At 40.2% G+C, this 18038-nt stretch overlaps 1 protein-coding gene across 2 annotated transcripts in view; it reads right to left on the bottom strand.

The window, feature by feature from the left end:
- The window catches only part of LOC131363756 (A disintegrin and metalloproteinase with thrombospondin motifs 14), a 99793-nt gene extending 90552 nt beyond the window's left edge, over positions 1–9241 (bottom strand). For both annotated transcript variants that reach the window (XM_058406600.1, XM_058406601.1), the window contains exons 1-2: positions 8984–9241; positions 7440–7810 (exon numbers count right to left, since the gene is read on the bottom strand). In XM_058406600.1, coding sequence (XP_058262583.1) covers positions 7440–7810; positions 8984–9044 — 432 coding nt within the window. In that variant the 5' untranslated portion in view covers positions 9045–9241. The remainder of the gene's footprint in view (positions 1–7439; positions 7811–8983) is intronic.
- Positions 9242–18038: the final 8797 nt, after the last annotated feature.

Raw genomic sequence — 18038 nt, 5'->3', positions numbered from 1 at the left:
GTAAAGATGGACACTGAGGTTATTTGGTAAAGATGGACACTGAGGTTATTTGGTAAAGATGGACACCAGGGTTATTTGCTAAAGATGGACACGGGTTATTTGGTAAAGATGGACACCAGGGTTATTTGCTAAAGATGGACACTGGGGTTATGTAATGTGAGATCAGACAGTTACAGCATCTTCAGCTTTGTCCAAAATAAGAAGCATGTCTTTAAGCCTCTGTAATCAGCTTCCTCCAGATAACTCTGTCCATCACACACTGGCATGAGGCAGCTTTCTCCTGGACTCTGCAGGACCCTGGTTCCAGGAGCAGGAGGGAGGAGAAGGATGCGTTCCAGAGCTCTCAGACTAGCCTGTGTTGATGTTGGCTCCTGTTCAGCAGAACACATGGATTCTCTCCATCTGCAGCGTATCAGCTTCATTTCCTTCCCAGAAACATAGCCTCATTCTCACACTCTATCATCAGTGCTGAGGTCCGGTCACATGACCCGGCTCGGCTTCCTGGTCAGAGCTTGCTCGGATTGGACATAAAGTTCGTGATTATGATTAAAACAATAAACTTCTATTTAATTACAAATAACAAGCTGGAACAGGAAGCAGGAGATGTTTATATCATTAACACACACAGTGTTTTACTGAGTTAATAAAGGTTTAAAGTCGAGTGTGTTAAAATATCTAATCCACAACACACACACACACTTCTGTTATTTTTGCTAGTAACTTTTGATCCAGCTTGGGCCTACACTATATTATTCCATTCACCAAGTCCAGAGGAAATGGTGCACACACACACACACACACAGAGACAGCGTCCCACTAGCCGTGTGCTGCCATGAGTGCTCCATTGTCCTGTGAGGGCTCAGGAGAGTAATCAATGTCTCTTTAATGAATGTTGCCTTTGTGTATTTCTGTGTGTGTGTGTGTGTGTGTGTGTGTGTGTATGTAGAACAGTAATGCTTTATATAGCCTAACCCATAACTCTCCCTAACTGAAGCGCTCCAAAATAAAATCCTCCTCCATCAGAGAAACATACTCATGTTGTAATAATAATAATAATAATAATAATAATAATAATAATAATAATAATAATATCCCATATGTATTAATAACAGAAGCAGTTATAATATAAACCGATTATAGACAGATGGACACTGTGTGTGTGTGTGTGTGTGTGTGTGTGTGTGTGTGTGTGTGTGTGTGTGCGTTGGAACTTGTCAAATGACAAAATATTAGACTCTGGCATGCACTCCACCTTCTAAGAAAAATACATATTCTAGGGTCAAAGGTCAGAAGTCACCTGGATGTCAGATCCTTAGCATGTCGCTGTCAGAGTCTCATCTAACGCTCATCTGACACTCATCTAACGCTCATCTGACACTCATCTAACGCTCATCTGACACTCATCTAACGCTCATCTAACGCTCATCTAACGCTCATCTGACACTCATCTAACGCTCATCTGACACTCATCTAACGCTCATCTGACACTCATCTAACACTCATCTAACACTCATCTAACGCTCATCTGACACTCATCTAACGCTCATCTAACATACATCTAACGATCATCTAACGCTCATCTAACGCTCATCTAACATACATCTAACGCTCATCTAACGCTCATCTGACACTCATCTAACGCTCATCTAACGCTCATCTAACGCTCATCTGACACTCATCTAACGCTCATCTGACACTCATCTAACGCTCATCTGACACTCATCTAACGCTCATCTGACACTCATCTAACGCTCATCTGACACTCATCTAACACTCATCTAACGCTCATCTAACATACATCTAACGCTCATCTAACGCTCATCTGACACTCATCTAACGCTCATCTAACGCTCATCTAACGCTCATCTGACACTCATCTAACGCTCATCTGACACTCATCTAACGCTCATCTGACACTCATCTAACGCTCATCTAATGCTCATCTAACATACATCTAACGCTCATCTAACGCTCATCTAACGCTCATCTAACGCTCATCTAACATACATCTAACGCTCATCTAACGCTCATCTAACATACATCTAACACTCATCTAACGCTCATCTAACACTCATCTAACATACATCTAACGCTCATCTAACGCTCATCTAACATACATCTAACGCTCATCTAACGCTCATCTAACATACATCTAACGCTCATCTAACATACATCTAACACTCATCTAACGCTCATCTAACGCTCATCTAATGCTCATCTAATGCTCATCTAACATACATCTAACACTCATCTAACGCTCATCTAACGATCATCTAACACTCATCTAACATACATCTAACGCTCATCTAACATACATCTAACACTCATCTAACGCTCATCTAACGCTCATCTAACGCTCATCTAACATACATCTAACGCTCATCTAACGCTCATCTAACATACATCTAACGCTCATCTAACGCTCATCTAACGATCATCTAACACTCATCTAACGCTCATCTAACATACATCTAACACTCATCTAACATACATCTAACGCTCATCTAACATACATCTAACGCTCATCTAACATACATCTAACACTCATCTAATGCTCATCTAATGCTCATCTAACACTCATCTAACATACATCTAACGCTCATCTAACATACATCTAACACTCATCTAACGCTCATCTAACATACATCTAACATACATCTAACATACATCTAACACTCATCTAACATACATCTAACGCTCATCTAACATACATCTAACGCTCATCTAACATACATCTAACACTCATCTAACGCTCATCTAACATACATCTAACACTCATCTAACGCTCATCTAACGCTCATCTAACATACATCTAACACTCATCTAACGCTCATCTAACATACATCTAACGCTCATCTAACATACACCTAACGCTCATCTAACATACATCTAACGCTCATCTAACATACATCTAACGCTCATCTAACATACATCTAACACTCATCTAACGCTCATCTAACATACATCTAACATACATCTAACATACATCTAACACTCATCTAACATACATCTAACATACATCTAACACTCATCTAACACTCATCTAACGCTCATCTAACATACATCTAACATACATCTAACACTCATCTAACGATCATCTAACGCTCATCTAACGCTCATCTAACATACATCTAACATACATCTAACACTCATCTAACATACATCTAACGCTCATCTAACGCTCATCTAACATACATCTAACACTCATCTAACATACATCTAACGCTCATCTAACACTCATCTAACACTCATCTAACGCTCATCTAACGCTCATCTAACGCTCATCTAACGCTCATCTAACATACATCTAACGCTCATCTAACGCTCATCTAACATACATCTAACACTCATCTAATGCTCATCTAACGATCATCTAACACTCATCTAACGCTCATCTAACACTCATCTAACGCTCATCTAACATACATCTAACGCTCATCTAACATACATCTAACATACATCTAACATACATCTAACGCTCATCTAACATACATCTAACGCTCATCTAACATACATCTAACGCTCATCTAACATACATCTAACACTCATCTAACGCTCATCTAACATACATCTAACACTCATCTAACGCTCATCTAACATACATCTAACACTCATCTAACGCTCATCTAACGCTCATCTAACATACATCTAACACTCATCTAACGCTCATCTAACATACATCTAACGCTCATCTAACATACACCTAACGCTCATCTAACATACATCTAACGCTCATCTAACATACATCTAATGCTCATCTAACATACATCTAACACTCATCTAACGCTCATCTAACATACATCTAACACTCATCTAATGCTCATCTAACATACATCTAACACTCATCTAACGCTCATCTAACACTCATCTAACATACATCTAATGCTCATCTAACATACATCTAACACTCATCTAACGCTCATCTAACATACATCTAACGCTCATCTAACATACATCTAACGCTCATCTAACATACATCTAACGCTCATCTAACATACATCTAACGCTCATCTAACGCTCATCTAACACTCATCTAACACTCATCTAACATACATCTAACATACATCTAACACTCATCTAACGATCATCTAACGCTCATCTAACGCTCATCTAACATACATCTAACATACATCTAACACTCATCTAACATACATCTAACGCTCATCTAACATACATCTAACGCTCATCTAACATACATCTAACGATCATCTAACGATCATCTAACGCTCATCTAACATACATCTAACGCTCATCTAACATACATCTAACGCTCATCTAACATACATCTAACACTCATCTAACGCTCATCTAACACTCATCTAACATACATCTAACGCTCATCTAACGCTCATCTAACGCTCATCTAACATACATCTAACACTCATCTAATGCTCATCTAACATACATCTAATGCTCATCTAACATACATCTAACGCTCATCTAACATACATCTAACACTCATCTAACATACATCTAACGCTCATCTAACGATCATCTAACGCTCATCTAACATACATCTAACGCTCATCTAACATACATCTAACACTCATCTAACATACATCTAACACTCATCTAACGCTCATCTAACACTCATCTAACATACATCTAACGCTCATCTAACATACATCTAACACTCATCTAACGCTCATCTAACATACATCTAACGCTCATCTAACATGCATCTAACGCTCATCTAACATACATCTAACACTCATCTAACGCTCATCTAACATACATCTAACACTCATCTAACGCTCATCTAACACATCTAACATACATCTAACGCTCATCTAACATACATCTAACACTCATCTAACGCTCATCTAACATACATCTAACGCTCATCTAACATACATCTAACGCTCATCTAACATACATCTAACACTCATCTAATGCTCATCTAATGCTCATCTAACACTCATCTAACATACATCTAACGCTCATCTAACATACATCTAACACTCATCTAACGCTCATCTAACATACATCTAACATACATCTAACATACATCTAACACTCATCTAACGCTCATCTAACATACATCTAACATACATCTAACATACATCTAACACTCATCTAACATACATCTAACATACATCTAACACTCATCTAACACTCATCTAACGCTCATCTAACATACATCTAACATACATCTAACACTCATCTAACGATCATCTAACGCTCATCTAACGCTCATCTAACATACATCTAACATACATCTAACACTCATCTAACATACATCTAACGCTCATCTAACGCTCATCTAACATACATCTAACACTCATCTAACATACATCTAACGCTCATCTAACACTCATCTAACACTCATCTAACGCTCATCTAACGCTCATCTAACGCTCATCTAACGCTCATCTAACATACATCTAACGCTCATCTAACGCTCATCTAACGCTCATCTAACACTCATCTAACGCTCATCTAACGATCATCTAACACTCATCTAACGCTCATCTAACACTCATCTAACGCTCATCTAACATACATCTAACGCTCATCTAACATACATCTAACATACATCTAACATACATCTAACGCTCATCTAACATACATCTAACGCTCATCTAACATACATCTAACGCTCATCTAACATACATCTAACACTCATCTAACGCTCATCTAACATACATCTAACACTCATCTAACGCTCATCTAACATACATCTAACACTCATCTAACGCTCATCTAACGCTCATCTAACATACATCTAACACTCATCTAACGCTCATCTAACATACATCTAACGCTCATCTAACATACACCTAACGCTCATCTAACATACATCTAACGCTCATCTAACATACATCTAATGCTCATCTAACATACATCTAACACTCATCTAACGCTCATCTAACATACATCTAACGCTCATCTAACATACACCTAACGCTCATCTAACATACATCTAACGCTCATCTAACATACATCTAATGCTCATCTAACATACATCTAACACTCATCTAACGCTCATCTAACATACATCTAACACTCATCTAACATACATCTAACGCTCATCTAACGATCATCTAACGCTCATCTAACATACATCTAACGCTCATCTAACATACATCTAACACTCATCTAACATACATCTAACACTCATCTAACGCTCATCTAACACTCATCTAACATACATCTAACGCTCATCTAACATACATCTAACACTCATCTAACGCTCATCTAACATACATCTAACGCTCATCTAACATACATCTAACGCTCATCTAACATACATCTAACACTCATCTAACGCTCATCTAACATACATCTAACGCTCATCTAACATACATCTAACACTCATCTAACATACATCTAACACTCATCTAACGCTCATCTAACACTCATCTAACATACATCTAACGCTCATCTAACATACATCTAACACTCATCTAACGCTCATCTAACATACATCTAACGCTCATCTAACACTCATCTAACACTCATCTAACGCTCATCTAACGCTCATCTAACATACATCTAACGCTCATCTAACATACATCTAACGCTCATCTAACGCTCATCTAACATACATCTAACGCTCATCTAACATACATCTAACGCTCATCTAACGCTCATCTAACACTCATCTAACATACATCTAACATACATCTAACACTCATCTAACGATCATCTAACGCTCATCTAACGCTCATCTAACATACATCTAACATACATTTAACACTCATCTAACATACATCTAACACTCATCTAACATACATCTAACGCTCATCTAACATACATCTAACGCTCATCTAACGATCATCTAACGCTCATCTAACATACATCTAACGCTCATCTAACATACATCTAACACTCATCTAACACTCATCTAACGCTCATCTAACATACATCTAACGCTCATCTAACATATATCTAACGCTCATCTAACATATATCTAACGCTCATCTAACGCTCATCTAACGCTCATCTAACGTACATCTAACATACATCTAACACTCATCTAACGCTCATCTAACATACATCTAACATACATCTAACACTCATCTAACGCTCATCTAACATACATCTAACATACATCTAACACTCATCTAACGCTCATCTAACGCTCATTTACCTATATCTATCATATATCTATGATACAGTAATGCTCATCTAACCCTAGATGAAAATGTCTTAACATTGCTAAATAAATAAACTAACAAACAAACAAACTAATAATGAATAAATAAATAAACATAGTTACATTATGTAACTTACAAAAGAAACTCTGACATTCAAGGCATTTCCACTCACAAATGAAAGACACACACACTCGACAATTATGGGCATGTGGTTTGTTTCCTTTCTCTCTCTGTCTCTCTCTCTCTCTCACACACACACACACATACACACACATTTCGAAAGACAGAATCCTAAGCCCTAACAGCTGTCCCTTGGTCAACTGGTCAGTAGTTACTCACGAGTCCGTCACAGTTACTGATGGCCACAGAAGCTTCCGGCATGTCACTGACGTCTCCGGTAAACAGGCAGTCGTTGTTTATCCGCTCCTTCTCCTTCTCCTCGAAGTCCTCCTGCCATTCTGCATAGGCGCCGGGGGCCACCAGTCTCCGATTGGCCCTCAGTCGCAAGTGGAGCTCCCTTCCAAACACAGTGACGTTAAAAAACAAAAACCTGGAGGACGCTGCAGGGGCACTGCGGGCCACTCGCCTCCGCTCCGAGGGTAACGCTGACGCTGAGCCGGATGACAGGACGTGAGAAACGAACCGGCCACGAGAGTCCGAGCTAAAGGGGACGATGAGGCCAAACTCACTCAGCTTCTCTGACAGACTCGCTAAAACACACAAACACACACACACACACACACACACATGCACAGGATATTAAATGTCTTCATATCTACAGTATACAGTCAGATGGAGCAAATCATCTTTTACTGAAACTGTCTTTAATTCATCCAGCATTTTATCTGCTACTGTTTTACTGCTGAATCTGGAACTGTCTCATCAGTGTAAAACCCAACATTATATGTCCAAGAGCTGGAGAGAAAAGCAGAACAATAAGGGCCTAAAACAGAACCTTGTGGGACACCATGTAATAATTAATTAGGCTCTGGAGAATTAGAATGCCAGCATCCTGGAAACGGCAGTCAGGGAAGATCTAAACCAGACCAGAACCTGAAACCTGCTCAGATTTGTGGAGGCAGAAGTTACACAATGTTCAGGGCTCTGTTCGATTAGATCAAAAATCTACACCAGTTACAGGAACAGAACAAACGAACACTGACCTTACACATCATTAATGGAAAAGGACTAATTTACTCGGATTAATTTGCATAATGTGTACAAAACAAACAATCTGTTTTTCCCCATTTAAGAAAATCATCCAAAGAGGGAGTGAAAATTTACTCAACTCACCTCAACTAATGCTCAACTACTGCTCAACTAACGCTCAACGCTAATGCTCAACTAATGCTCAACTAACGCTCAATGCTAATGCTCACTTGTCCTTCATCACTTACTTAAAGTTCAGCTGAAGCTCATCTAATGTATAACATAGTCCACAATATACTCTTCTCTAAACTGGACCCTGAAGAAGGTTCTGCTCCACCTCCAGCTCCTCTACACCTGTAGTGTTGGATAAACTCTCACTGTGGTTCTCACCTACTGAGAGTTTCAGCTGAACATCTGCAGTCCTTCTGCACTGTCCGTGTTAGTTCAGTGCTGTGTGTATTAATCCCACACTTAGCTGTTAAATAAAATACTATCAGGGCTACTCTCACACTGGAGATGTGAAGCCAGATGTGGATTAAGTTGTGTCGCGTGCGTTTAATGCAGCACGGGGCTTTCTTCCCCAGATGTTGGTGTCGAGCTCATTAATAAACACCGGTGCTTATATCCAACTATGACGACGCGCGCGCGCAGACACACACAAAGTGTGCAGTTTGTGTGAGCTGAATACCGCGGGAGTTGAGTGTGTGTGTGTGTGTGCTGGATAAGGTACTCACCTCCGGAGTTCTCCAGCAGCCCGAGTGTGACGGCGCAGAGCAGGAGGTAAAAGTAGTCCATATCGGTCGTACTATAAACGCGGACACACACACTCAGCACACTGCTGCCGTACTCCGATCATTGGGGCATGTGTGTGTGCGTGCGTGCGTGTGTGTGTGCGTGTGTGTGTGCGTGCGTGCGTGTGTGTGTGTGTGTGAGGCGCAAAACCTCCGCGCAGCATTGAGAACTTCAGCTGAGTGGCGTTTCTGCTCTCCGGCCTGAACTCAACCATCCACCACCACCGGGTTGCCAGATTTCACATTACAGTAGATCTAATTATTCTCTTTCACTTTTTAAATCTTCAGAAAAACAAAAACAACATGGAGAAAAAAAGAAAGAAAGAAAGAAAGAAAGAAAGAAAGAAAAATAGGAGGAAAATAAAAAATAAGCAAAAAAACATTATCCAATCATTTTTTAACATTATTATTCTTTATTAGGAAAACATTGACAATATCAACTTGGAGAAAGAAAGAAAGAAAGAAAGAAAGAAGATAATGGACAGATGTGAACACACTTCCCCCACTTTCCTATACAATGTGTCCTAAAGTATAGCTCATGTTTGTAAATGTCCAATCTGGTAACCCTGCACATGGCCTTGAGCCTCTATACCTCCAGAAATGTGGCTTTAATCAGAGGCAGAAACGGTTAATGGCACTGTGGCAGGAAAAACAGTCTGCTGCTTCGGATTAAACAGCAAAATACTGGAATATGTGGATTTACTGTTCTGGCAGAAATCTCCTCCATTTATTACTCTAACAAAAATCTAAAGTCTAATGTAAAGCTTCATGCATTAAAGCATGTCATGGAGGTTTAGTGAATGAATCATTTGTGCACGTGGAAACATAAACAGAATCATCTGGATTCTGCCACATCTGGGAATAATATTCATAACGCAGTGACGTCATCACCCTCAATCATACAGCGCCATGCTGCCTCAGATTTACATTCTCACACACTGTCACACTAAATATGGGTCTGAACGCTGTGAACTGAAGGGGAAGTATAAATGAATGAAAGTTACAGATCACTGCAGTGCATGTGTGTAGTGGGAGATATACTGTAGAGGAGCATATGGAAGAGTGAATGGAGGAGCAAGGAATAGAATGAAGTGTATAGTGGAATATATAGGAGAGTATATAGAGGAGTGTATAGATGAGTGTATAGAGGAGTGAATAGAGGAGTGTATAGAGTGGAATGTATAGAGGAGTGTATAGAGGAGTGAATACAGGAGTGAATAGAGTGGACTGTATAGAGTGGAGTGTATAGAGGAGTGTATAAAGGAGTGTATAGAGGAGTGAATAGAGGAGTGTATAGAGGAGTGTATAAAGGAGTGTATAGAGGAGTGAATAGAGTGGAGTGTATAGAGGAGTGTATAAAGGAGTGTATAGAGGAGTGAATAGAGGGGTGTATAGAGGAGTGTATAGAGGAGTGTATAGAGGAGTGAATAGAGGGGTGTATAGAGGAGTGTATAGAGGGGTGTATAGAGGGGTGTATAGAGGAGTGTATAGAGGAGTGTATAGAGGAGTGAATAGAGGGGTGTATAGAGGAGTGAATAGAGGGGTGTATAGAGGGGTGTATAGAGGAGTGAATAGAGGGGTGTATAGAGGAGTGAATAGAGGGGTGTATAGAGGAGTGTATAAAGGAGTGAATAGAGGAGTGAATAGAGGGGTGTATAGAGGAGTGTATAGAGGGGTGTATAAAGGAGTGTATAGAGGAGTGAATAGAGGAGTGTATAGAGGGGTGTATAGAGGAGTGTATAGAGGAGTGAATAGAGGAGTGAATAGAGGGGTGTATAGAGGAGTGTATAGAGGAGTGAATAGAGGGGTGTATAGAGGAGTGTATAGAGGAGTGAATAGAGGGGTGTATAGAGGAGTGTATAGAGGGGTGTATAAAGGAGTGTATAGAGGAGTGAATAGAGGGGTGTATAGAGGAGTGTATAGAGGGGTGTATAGAGGAGTGAATAGAGGAGTGAATAGAGGAGTGAATAGAGGGGTGTATAGAGGAGTGTATAGAGGGGTGTATAAAGGAGTGTATAGAGGAGTGAATAGAGGAGTGTATAGAGGAGTGAATAGAGGGGTGTATAGAGGGGTGTATAGAGGAGTGAATAGAGTGGAGTGTATAGAGGGGTGTATAGAGGAGTGTATAGAGGAGTGAATAGAGGGGTGTATAGAGGAGTGTATAGAGGAGTGAATAGAGGGGTGTATAGAGGAGTGTATAGAGGAGTGAATAGAGGGGTGTATAGAGGAGTGTATAGAGTGGTGTATAAAGGAGTGTATAGAGGAGTGAATAGAGGAGTGTATAGAGGAGTGAATAGAGGGGTGTATAGAGGGGTGTATAGAGGAGTGAATAGAGTGGAGTGTATAGAGGGGTGTATAGAGGAGTGTATAGAGGAGTGAATAGAGGGGTGTATAGAGGGGTGTATAGAGGAGTGTATAGAGGGGTGTATAAAGGAGTGTATAGAGGAGTGAATAGAGGAGTGTATAGAGGAGTGAATAGAGGGGTGTATAGAGGACTGTATAAAGGAGTGAATAGAGTAGAGTATAGAGTGGATTGTATAGAGGGGTGAATAGAGGAGTGAATAGAGTGGAGTGTATAAAGGAGTGTATAGAGGACTGAATAGAGGAGTGTATAGAGGAGTGAATAGAGTGGAGTGTATAGAGGAGTGTATAGAGGAGTGAATAGAGTGGAGTGTATAGAGGAGTGTATAAAGGAGTGAATAGAGGAGTGAATAGAGGAGTGTATAGAGGAGTGAATAGAGTGGAGTGTATAGAGGAGTGTATAAAGGAGTGAATAGAGGAGTGTATAAAGGAGTGAATAGAGGAGTGAATAGAGGAGTGTATAGAGGAGTGAATAGAGTGGAGTGTATAGAGGAGTGTATAAAGGAGTGAATAGAGGAGTGAATAGAGGAGTGTATAGAGGAGTGAATAGAGTGGAGTGTATAGAGGAGTGTATAAAGGAGTGAATAGAGGAGTGAAGGAGTGAATAGAGGAGTGAATAGAGGAGTGTATAGAGGAGTGTATAGAGGAGTGAATAGAGTGGAGTGTATAGAGGAGTGTATAAAGGAGTGAATAGAGGAGTGAATAGAGGAGTGTATAGAGGAGTGAATAGAGTGGAGTGTATAGAGGAGTGTATAAAGGAGTGAATAGAGGAGTGTATAAAGGAGTGAATAGAGGAGTGAATAGAGGAGTGTATAGAGGAGTGTATAGAGGAGTGAATAGAGTGGAGTGTATAGAGGAGTGTATAGAGGACTGAATAGAGGAGTGTATAGAGGAGTGTATAGAGGAGTGAATAGAGTGGAGTGTATAAAGGAGTGAATAGAGGAGTGTATAAAGGAGTGAATAGAGGAGTGAATAGAGGAGTGTATAGAGGAGTGAATAGAGGGGTGTATAGAGGGGTGTATAGAGGAGTGAATAGAGGGGTGTATAGAGGGGTGTATAGAGTGGAGTGTATAGAGGAGTGTATAGAGGACTGAATAGAGGAGTGAATAGAGTGGAGTGTATAGAGGAGTGTATAAAGGAGTGAATAGAGGAGTGTATAAAGGAGTGAATAGAGGAGTGAATAGAGGAGTGTATAGAGGAGTGAATAGAGGGGTGTATAGAGGAGTGAATAGAGGGGTGTATAGAGGGGTGTATAGAGGAGTGAATAGAGGGGTGTATAAAGGAGTGAATAGAGGAGTGAATAGAGGAGTGAATAGAGGAGTGAATAGAGGAGTGAATAGAGGGGTGTATAGAGGGGTGTATAGAGGAGTGAATAGAGGGGTGTATAGAGGGGTGTATAGAGGAGTGAATAGAGGGGTGTATAGAGGGGTGTATAGAGGAGTGAATAGAGTGGAGTGTATAGAGGAGTGTATAGAGTGTAATGTATAGAGGAGTGTATAGAGGATCTAGAATAGAAGATCTGTTCCAGCATGACCACATGTCTGAGCTTCAGGTCAGTTTACCCCGTGAGAACCTGTTCATCCTGATGATTCATTTCCTGTTAGCCGAGGTCATGACCACTCACACAGTCATGAAGTTAAATCAGCTGAACCTCATGCAGAGTCCAGCTGAGCTACAGATAAACTGACCAACAAACCCTCTGAGGTGTGGGGTCAAATCCTGGAGCCAAACAAACAAACAAATAAGCTACTAGTGTGAGTGTTTTCTGTTGTTGAAAGGTTTTTGGAGGTGTTGAGTGTGTTCCAGCTGGACAATCCTCCACTCTCCCCCGTGTGCTCAGAGGAGGCGGAGTGATGACCACATCAGATGGAAAATACATCAGGTCTATACGTTAGTGTAAGAGAGCATGCTGGGATACAGGGTAAAAGGGGGGGTGTCACTATCTTTTTTTTAAGTGCATTTCCTTCTTTAAAATATCTGAGTGATTTTGCAGAGCCGGCTGAATAGAAATAAAATGAAACTATGGTTAGTTAACCAATAACTATTGGTTATTAGTTGGAAAATTTCTTAAACAATCATAAAGTCATTAGACTAAAGATTCATGATTAAAATTCAATAGGATTTGGATTTGATGTGTTCCTAATATAATGTCAGAATAATATACTGAATTTATTTTAAATTTATGATTAATAAAGAAAATGGGCAATGTGCAAATTATTTATTAATTAAATTCTATATTTATTTTGGATTTTTAAAATATTTTATTAATAATAAATGGATGGAGCATTAACTCTGTTTCAGTGTGAGAGTTTATATTTTTGAAGGTCTGTGTATTCTAATGTTTTTTTTATATTCTTAATTTATTTTAATATATCCTGAAATAAACTACAGCTTTTCTTCCCACTCTGGTACTGACCTACTGCAGGAAACTAATGCTATAATAAAGCTGACAGGACAGGACAGTGCAGGACAGGACAGTACAATATGTTACAGGACAGTACAGGGCAGTGCAGGACAGGACAGTGCAGGACAGTACAATACGTTACAGGACAGTGCAGGACAGGACAGTACAATATGTTACAGGACAGTACAGGGCAGTGCAGGACAGGACAGTACAATACGTTACAGGACAGACAGGACCATGCAGAACAGGACAGGACAGTGCAAGACAGGACAGACAGTGCAGGACAGACAGGTCTAGTGTTCATAATAAAACACAAATCTGTGTTAAAGAGCTTTTAGTTTATCTAGAAATCTACAGTTTATCATTGGTTCTGTTTGTATCCAGTCAGATGCTCTCTATCAGACATTTATCCAACAAACACTGTCACATATACAGCACAGTCAAATTCTTTTTTCACTTATCCCAACTTTGGTTGTGGTCAGATCACAGGCTCAGCCATGATACAGCACCTGGAGTGAGGAGGGTTCAACAGTGGCAGCTTGAACCACTGACCAACCAAACAACAACCCAGAGCCTTACCCAACTGAGATACCACTGAGCGTATCTGTTCTTCTCCCTTCAGATAATCCATTGTGCTGTAAAGCTGGTGTAGTTCATGTGTGTGTGTGTGTGATACATGATGATACAGTTTTATTAAGTTCTGATTGATTTGCCTGGTATAAATGCTGTCTGTAGTGTGTTTCTGTGCTGGAACCTGAGGAACGTTGTGAAAACCCCATCAGAAACATCATTTACAGTGTTGAGAGTTTGAAGCTTCTGGCTTTTATTCCATCAGGATACGATGCAGTCTTTACCTTCATGTCAGCTGTCACTGGACATATTTTACCTGGAGTTATTTTTGCTGCTCTTTTTATAGAAGATAAATTACGCTGTGATCTTTCCACATGTGTCTGAGAGCGGTCTGTAAAAAAACGACTGACCTGAAGAGTTCAGCGGAAACCGAACCCCCAGAGACATCGTCCAGGAACACTTACACTACCAGTGAAAAGTTTGGACACACCTTCTAATCCCATGGTGTTTCCTGATGTTTATTTCTCTCTACATTGTAAAACAATGCTGAAGGCGGCCGAAATCCACAATAATGTCCTTTGAACAGTTGATATTGAGATATGTCTGCTACTGATGCTCTGTAAAGCCTTCATAACGCCTCTAATCTGAGGTGCTGTTAATTGGTGATTTCTGAGGCTGGTGACTCTAAATGAACTTCTCCTCTGCAGCAGAGGTCAGTTTTGGTCTTGCTTTACTGGGAGGGTCTTCATGTGAGCCAGTTTCATCATGGTGCTTGATGGGTTTTGCAAATGCACTTGACAATACTGTTCTTGCAAGAACTATTCCAGAACACCTGACCTTCGTGTCTTAAAATAACAACTGACTGGTTTTTGTTGTCATTACATATGGATTAATGTCCATGTGTGTTATTTCATAGTTTTGAAATCTCCAGGATTGTTCTAGAATGTAGAAAATAAATCCCTAAACAAAAAACATTGAATTAAAAGGTGTGTCCAAACTTTTGACCGGTAGTGTATATTAAACTACATTAAACACCTGCATGGGTTATTATTATTATTATTATTGCAATGCTGTGTATGAGATCATCAGCATGGAGACCAGCGTTTCATTTAGTCTCATATGGCTGAAGTAAATTCTTAGAAAAAACCCAAAGAGGTTCTACTTGGAATTATTTTTTTCTTCCCAGTTAAACAGAGACCCCTAAAGCTCTCCCTTATGTGGTTTAGTGGTTTATTTGAAGCAGAAATTAAACCAGTACAAACCAGTGAGGTGGAAAATCCAGCATACTGGAGAGGGTTTATAGCGATGTCTGACCTCCTGCTGCGTCAGAGCTCTGACAGAAACCAGCTCGGTTCATTAGCTGAGTCACGGCTAATCGCTGCCTTCATTCTCAGAAGAAAAAGTTCAACCAAAGAACCCCTTGGGTTCTAGATTAAACAGAGATTAGATCTGAAACACAGAGCTGAGGTCTGTTTTCACTCCACTGATAAATCAGACTGGTTTGTTTGAGACACTGGAGGTCAGACATCATCTCCATGGAGCTGTAGTTTCCACCTCAGTGGTGTGAACTGGTTTAAGAGGAGCACCACTAAACCCGGAGCAGGACAATTACTCAGTCTAATGAACTTCTTTTATTTTAATGGTGGACTTTAATGAGTAGAAACATCAGTTATTAGAATATATAATGGTTCCATCAGGGAGCTCAGAAGATCCACGATCTTCTGAAGACACTTTTACACCTTCAGAGGATTTCTCCAGGAATATCCGGGAATGTCCAGGCTTTAAAGTGAGTGTGTGGTGATCAGTAATTTTCATCATCTGTTCATTATCATGTGTGACAGCAACTCAGTGTACCAGCATAGAAGCTGCTGTGCCACCACCTGTGGAACCAGTGTGACCAGCTATAACATTATGACCAGTGCCAGGTGAAGTGAATAAGACTGAGTATCTCCTCATCATGGCCCCTGTTAGTGGGGGGGATATATTAGACAGCAAGTGAACATTTTGTCCTCAAAGTTGATGTTAGAAGCAGGAAAAAAGGACAAGTGTAAGGATTTGAGCGAGTTTGACCAAAAGGGCCAAATTGTGATGGCTAGACCACTGGATCATCTCCAAAACTGCAGCTCTTGTGGGGTGTTCCCGGTCTGCAGTGGTCAGTATCTATCAAAAGTATCCTTTAAGTCCATGGAGGCTCCACCTCTCAACTTACAGGACTTAAAGGATCTGCTGCTAACATCTTGGTGATCCAGATCCCACAGCACACCTTCAGGGATCTAGTGGAGTCCATGTCTCGAGGGGTCAGGGCTGTTTTGGCAGCAAAGGGGGATCAACAGAATATTAGACAGGTGGTCATAATGTTATGGCTGATTAGTGTATACAGAGAGGAGTGCTGTAGAGGTGTGTAAACATCCAGACACACAGCAGCTTATGGTTTCTGCTGGATGTCCAGGTCGATAAGTAAAAGTGATAAAACATTATTTTTGTAAAGAATGACAGAGTTCAACCCACATTCACTCCCATCCCTTATTCCCTTCATTCCCTTGGTCTTCCTTTAACTCTATTTCCTGTTCTCTTTCATCTTCCCATCTTTGCACTTTTTTATTCTTGTCTCTCTCTAGTCTTCTCTTCTATTCCAACTTCCCCAGTGTATGATCTCTCTCTGTCTCTCTCTCTTTCTCAAAGTGTCTCTTTGTGTCTTGTTCTCTCTCGATCTGTGAGCAGTGTGAGTTCAGGTTTCAGGTTTTAAAGTTGCCTCTTTCTCTTTCGGTCTCCTCTGGTGTTTTATCTTAGCGGCTGCATCAAACACTTTCAGGAACCACAGAATATCTGTTCTACTCTCAAATACAACAATAATAAAATAATAACAACTACTAACACCTGCAGGCAGCGATGCTTGGGGTCCAAGCACCACATTGTGTAACAAGTTACAGGCTGTAAGATTTCAGAATTATAAGAAATTTTCTCCAGTAGGAAAATGCTGTTGAACTGCTGGATGAAGAAGAAATGTATGTGCTGCTTTTCGCTTTGTTTCTGAGTAGCAGGTGAAGCCTTCTGCTTTATGAAGAGAGTATCTTTTAGCTAGCATGCTAACATTAGCTAATTAACTAATTATCAGTTGTTTTGTGCGCTGATGTGATCTTGAAGTGCTGTACTTGTGAATTACTGAATGAATCAACAACCTGCTGTCTGTGTTTTCCTGAGAGACCAGAACGGTAGCTGGGCAGTAGCCAGACAGTAGAAAGATAGTAACTGGGCAGTACAGCAGCAAATGCAAGGTTTTGTTGTTGTTAATTTGGTCATTTAGCTGCTTCGTATGAGCCTGTATGTTGTAAATGAACACTTGTATTTTTGCATTCTTTAGAATTACCGTGATAGCGCCAGGCCTCAGAACTCTTTTGGACATGGCACTGCTGCTGCCCCCTACAGCTTCACTAGTGTATTACGGTCTATACATGAACAGAGGATTGCACTCTTGTATTATAACTCATTTAACTCAGACGAATGACGTGTTGAATATGAAATAGCATCGCATTTTCTGAACTTAGTAAATACTTTTAAATTTGAGATCAAGGTTTTAATTTGAGTCATGGGTCATGACAGAAGACATGATGATGAAAGAAGTCGGTAGGTTTAAAGTATTTTACACTTGTAAACCTGATGGAC

Source organism: Hemibagrus wyckioides, linkage group LG13 (genome assembly GCF_019097595.1).
Source record: "Hemibagrus wyckioides isolate EC202008001 linkage group LG13, SWU_Hwy_1.0, whole genome shotgun sequence".
NCBI lineage: Eukaryota > Metazoa > Chordata > Actinopteri > Siluriformes > Bagridae > Hemibagrus > Hemibagrus wyckioides.
This window is presented reverse-complemented; position numbering and strand designations above follow the sequence as displayed.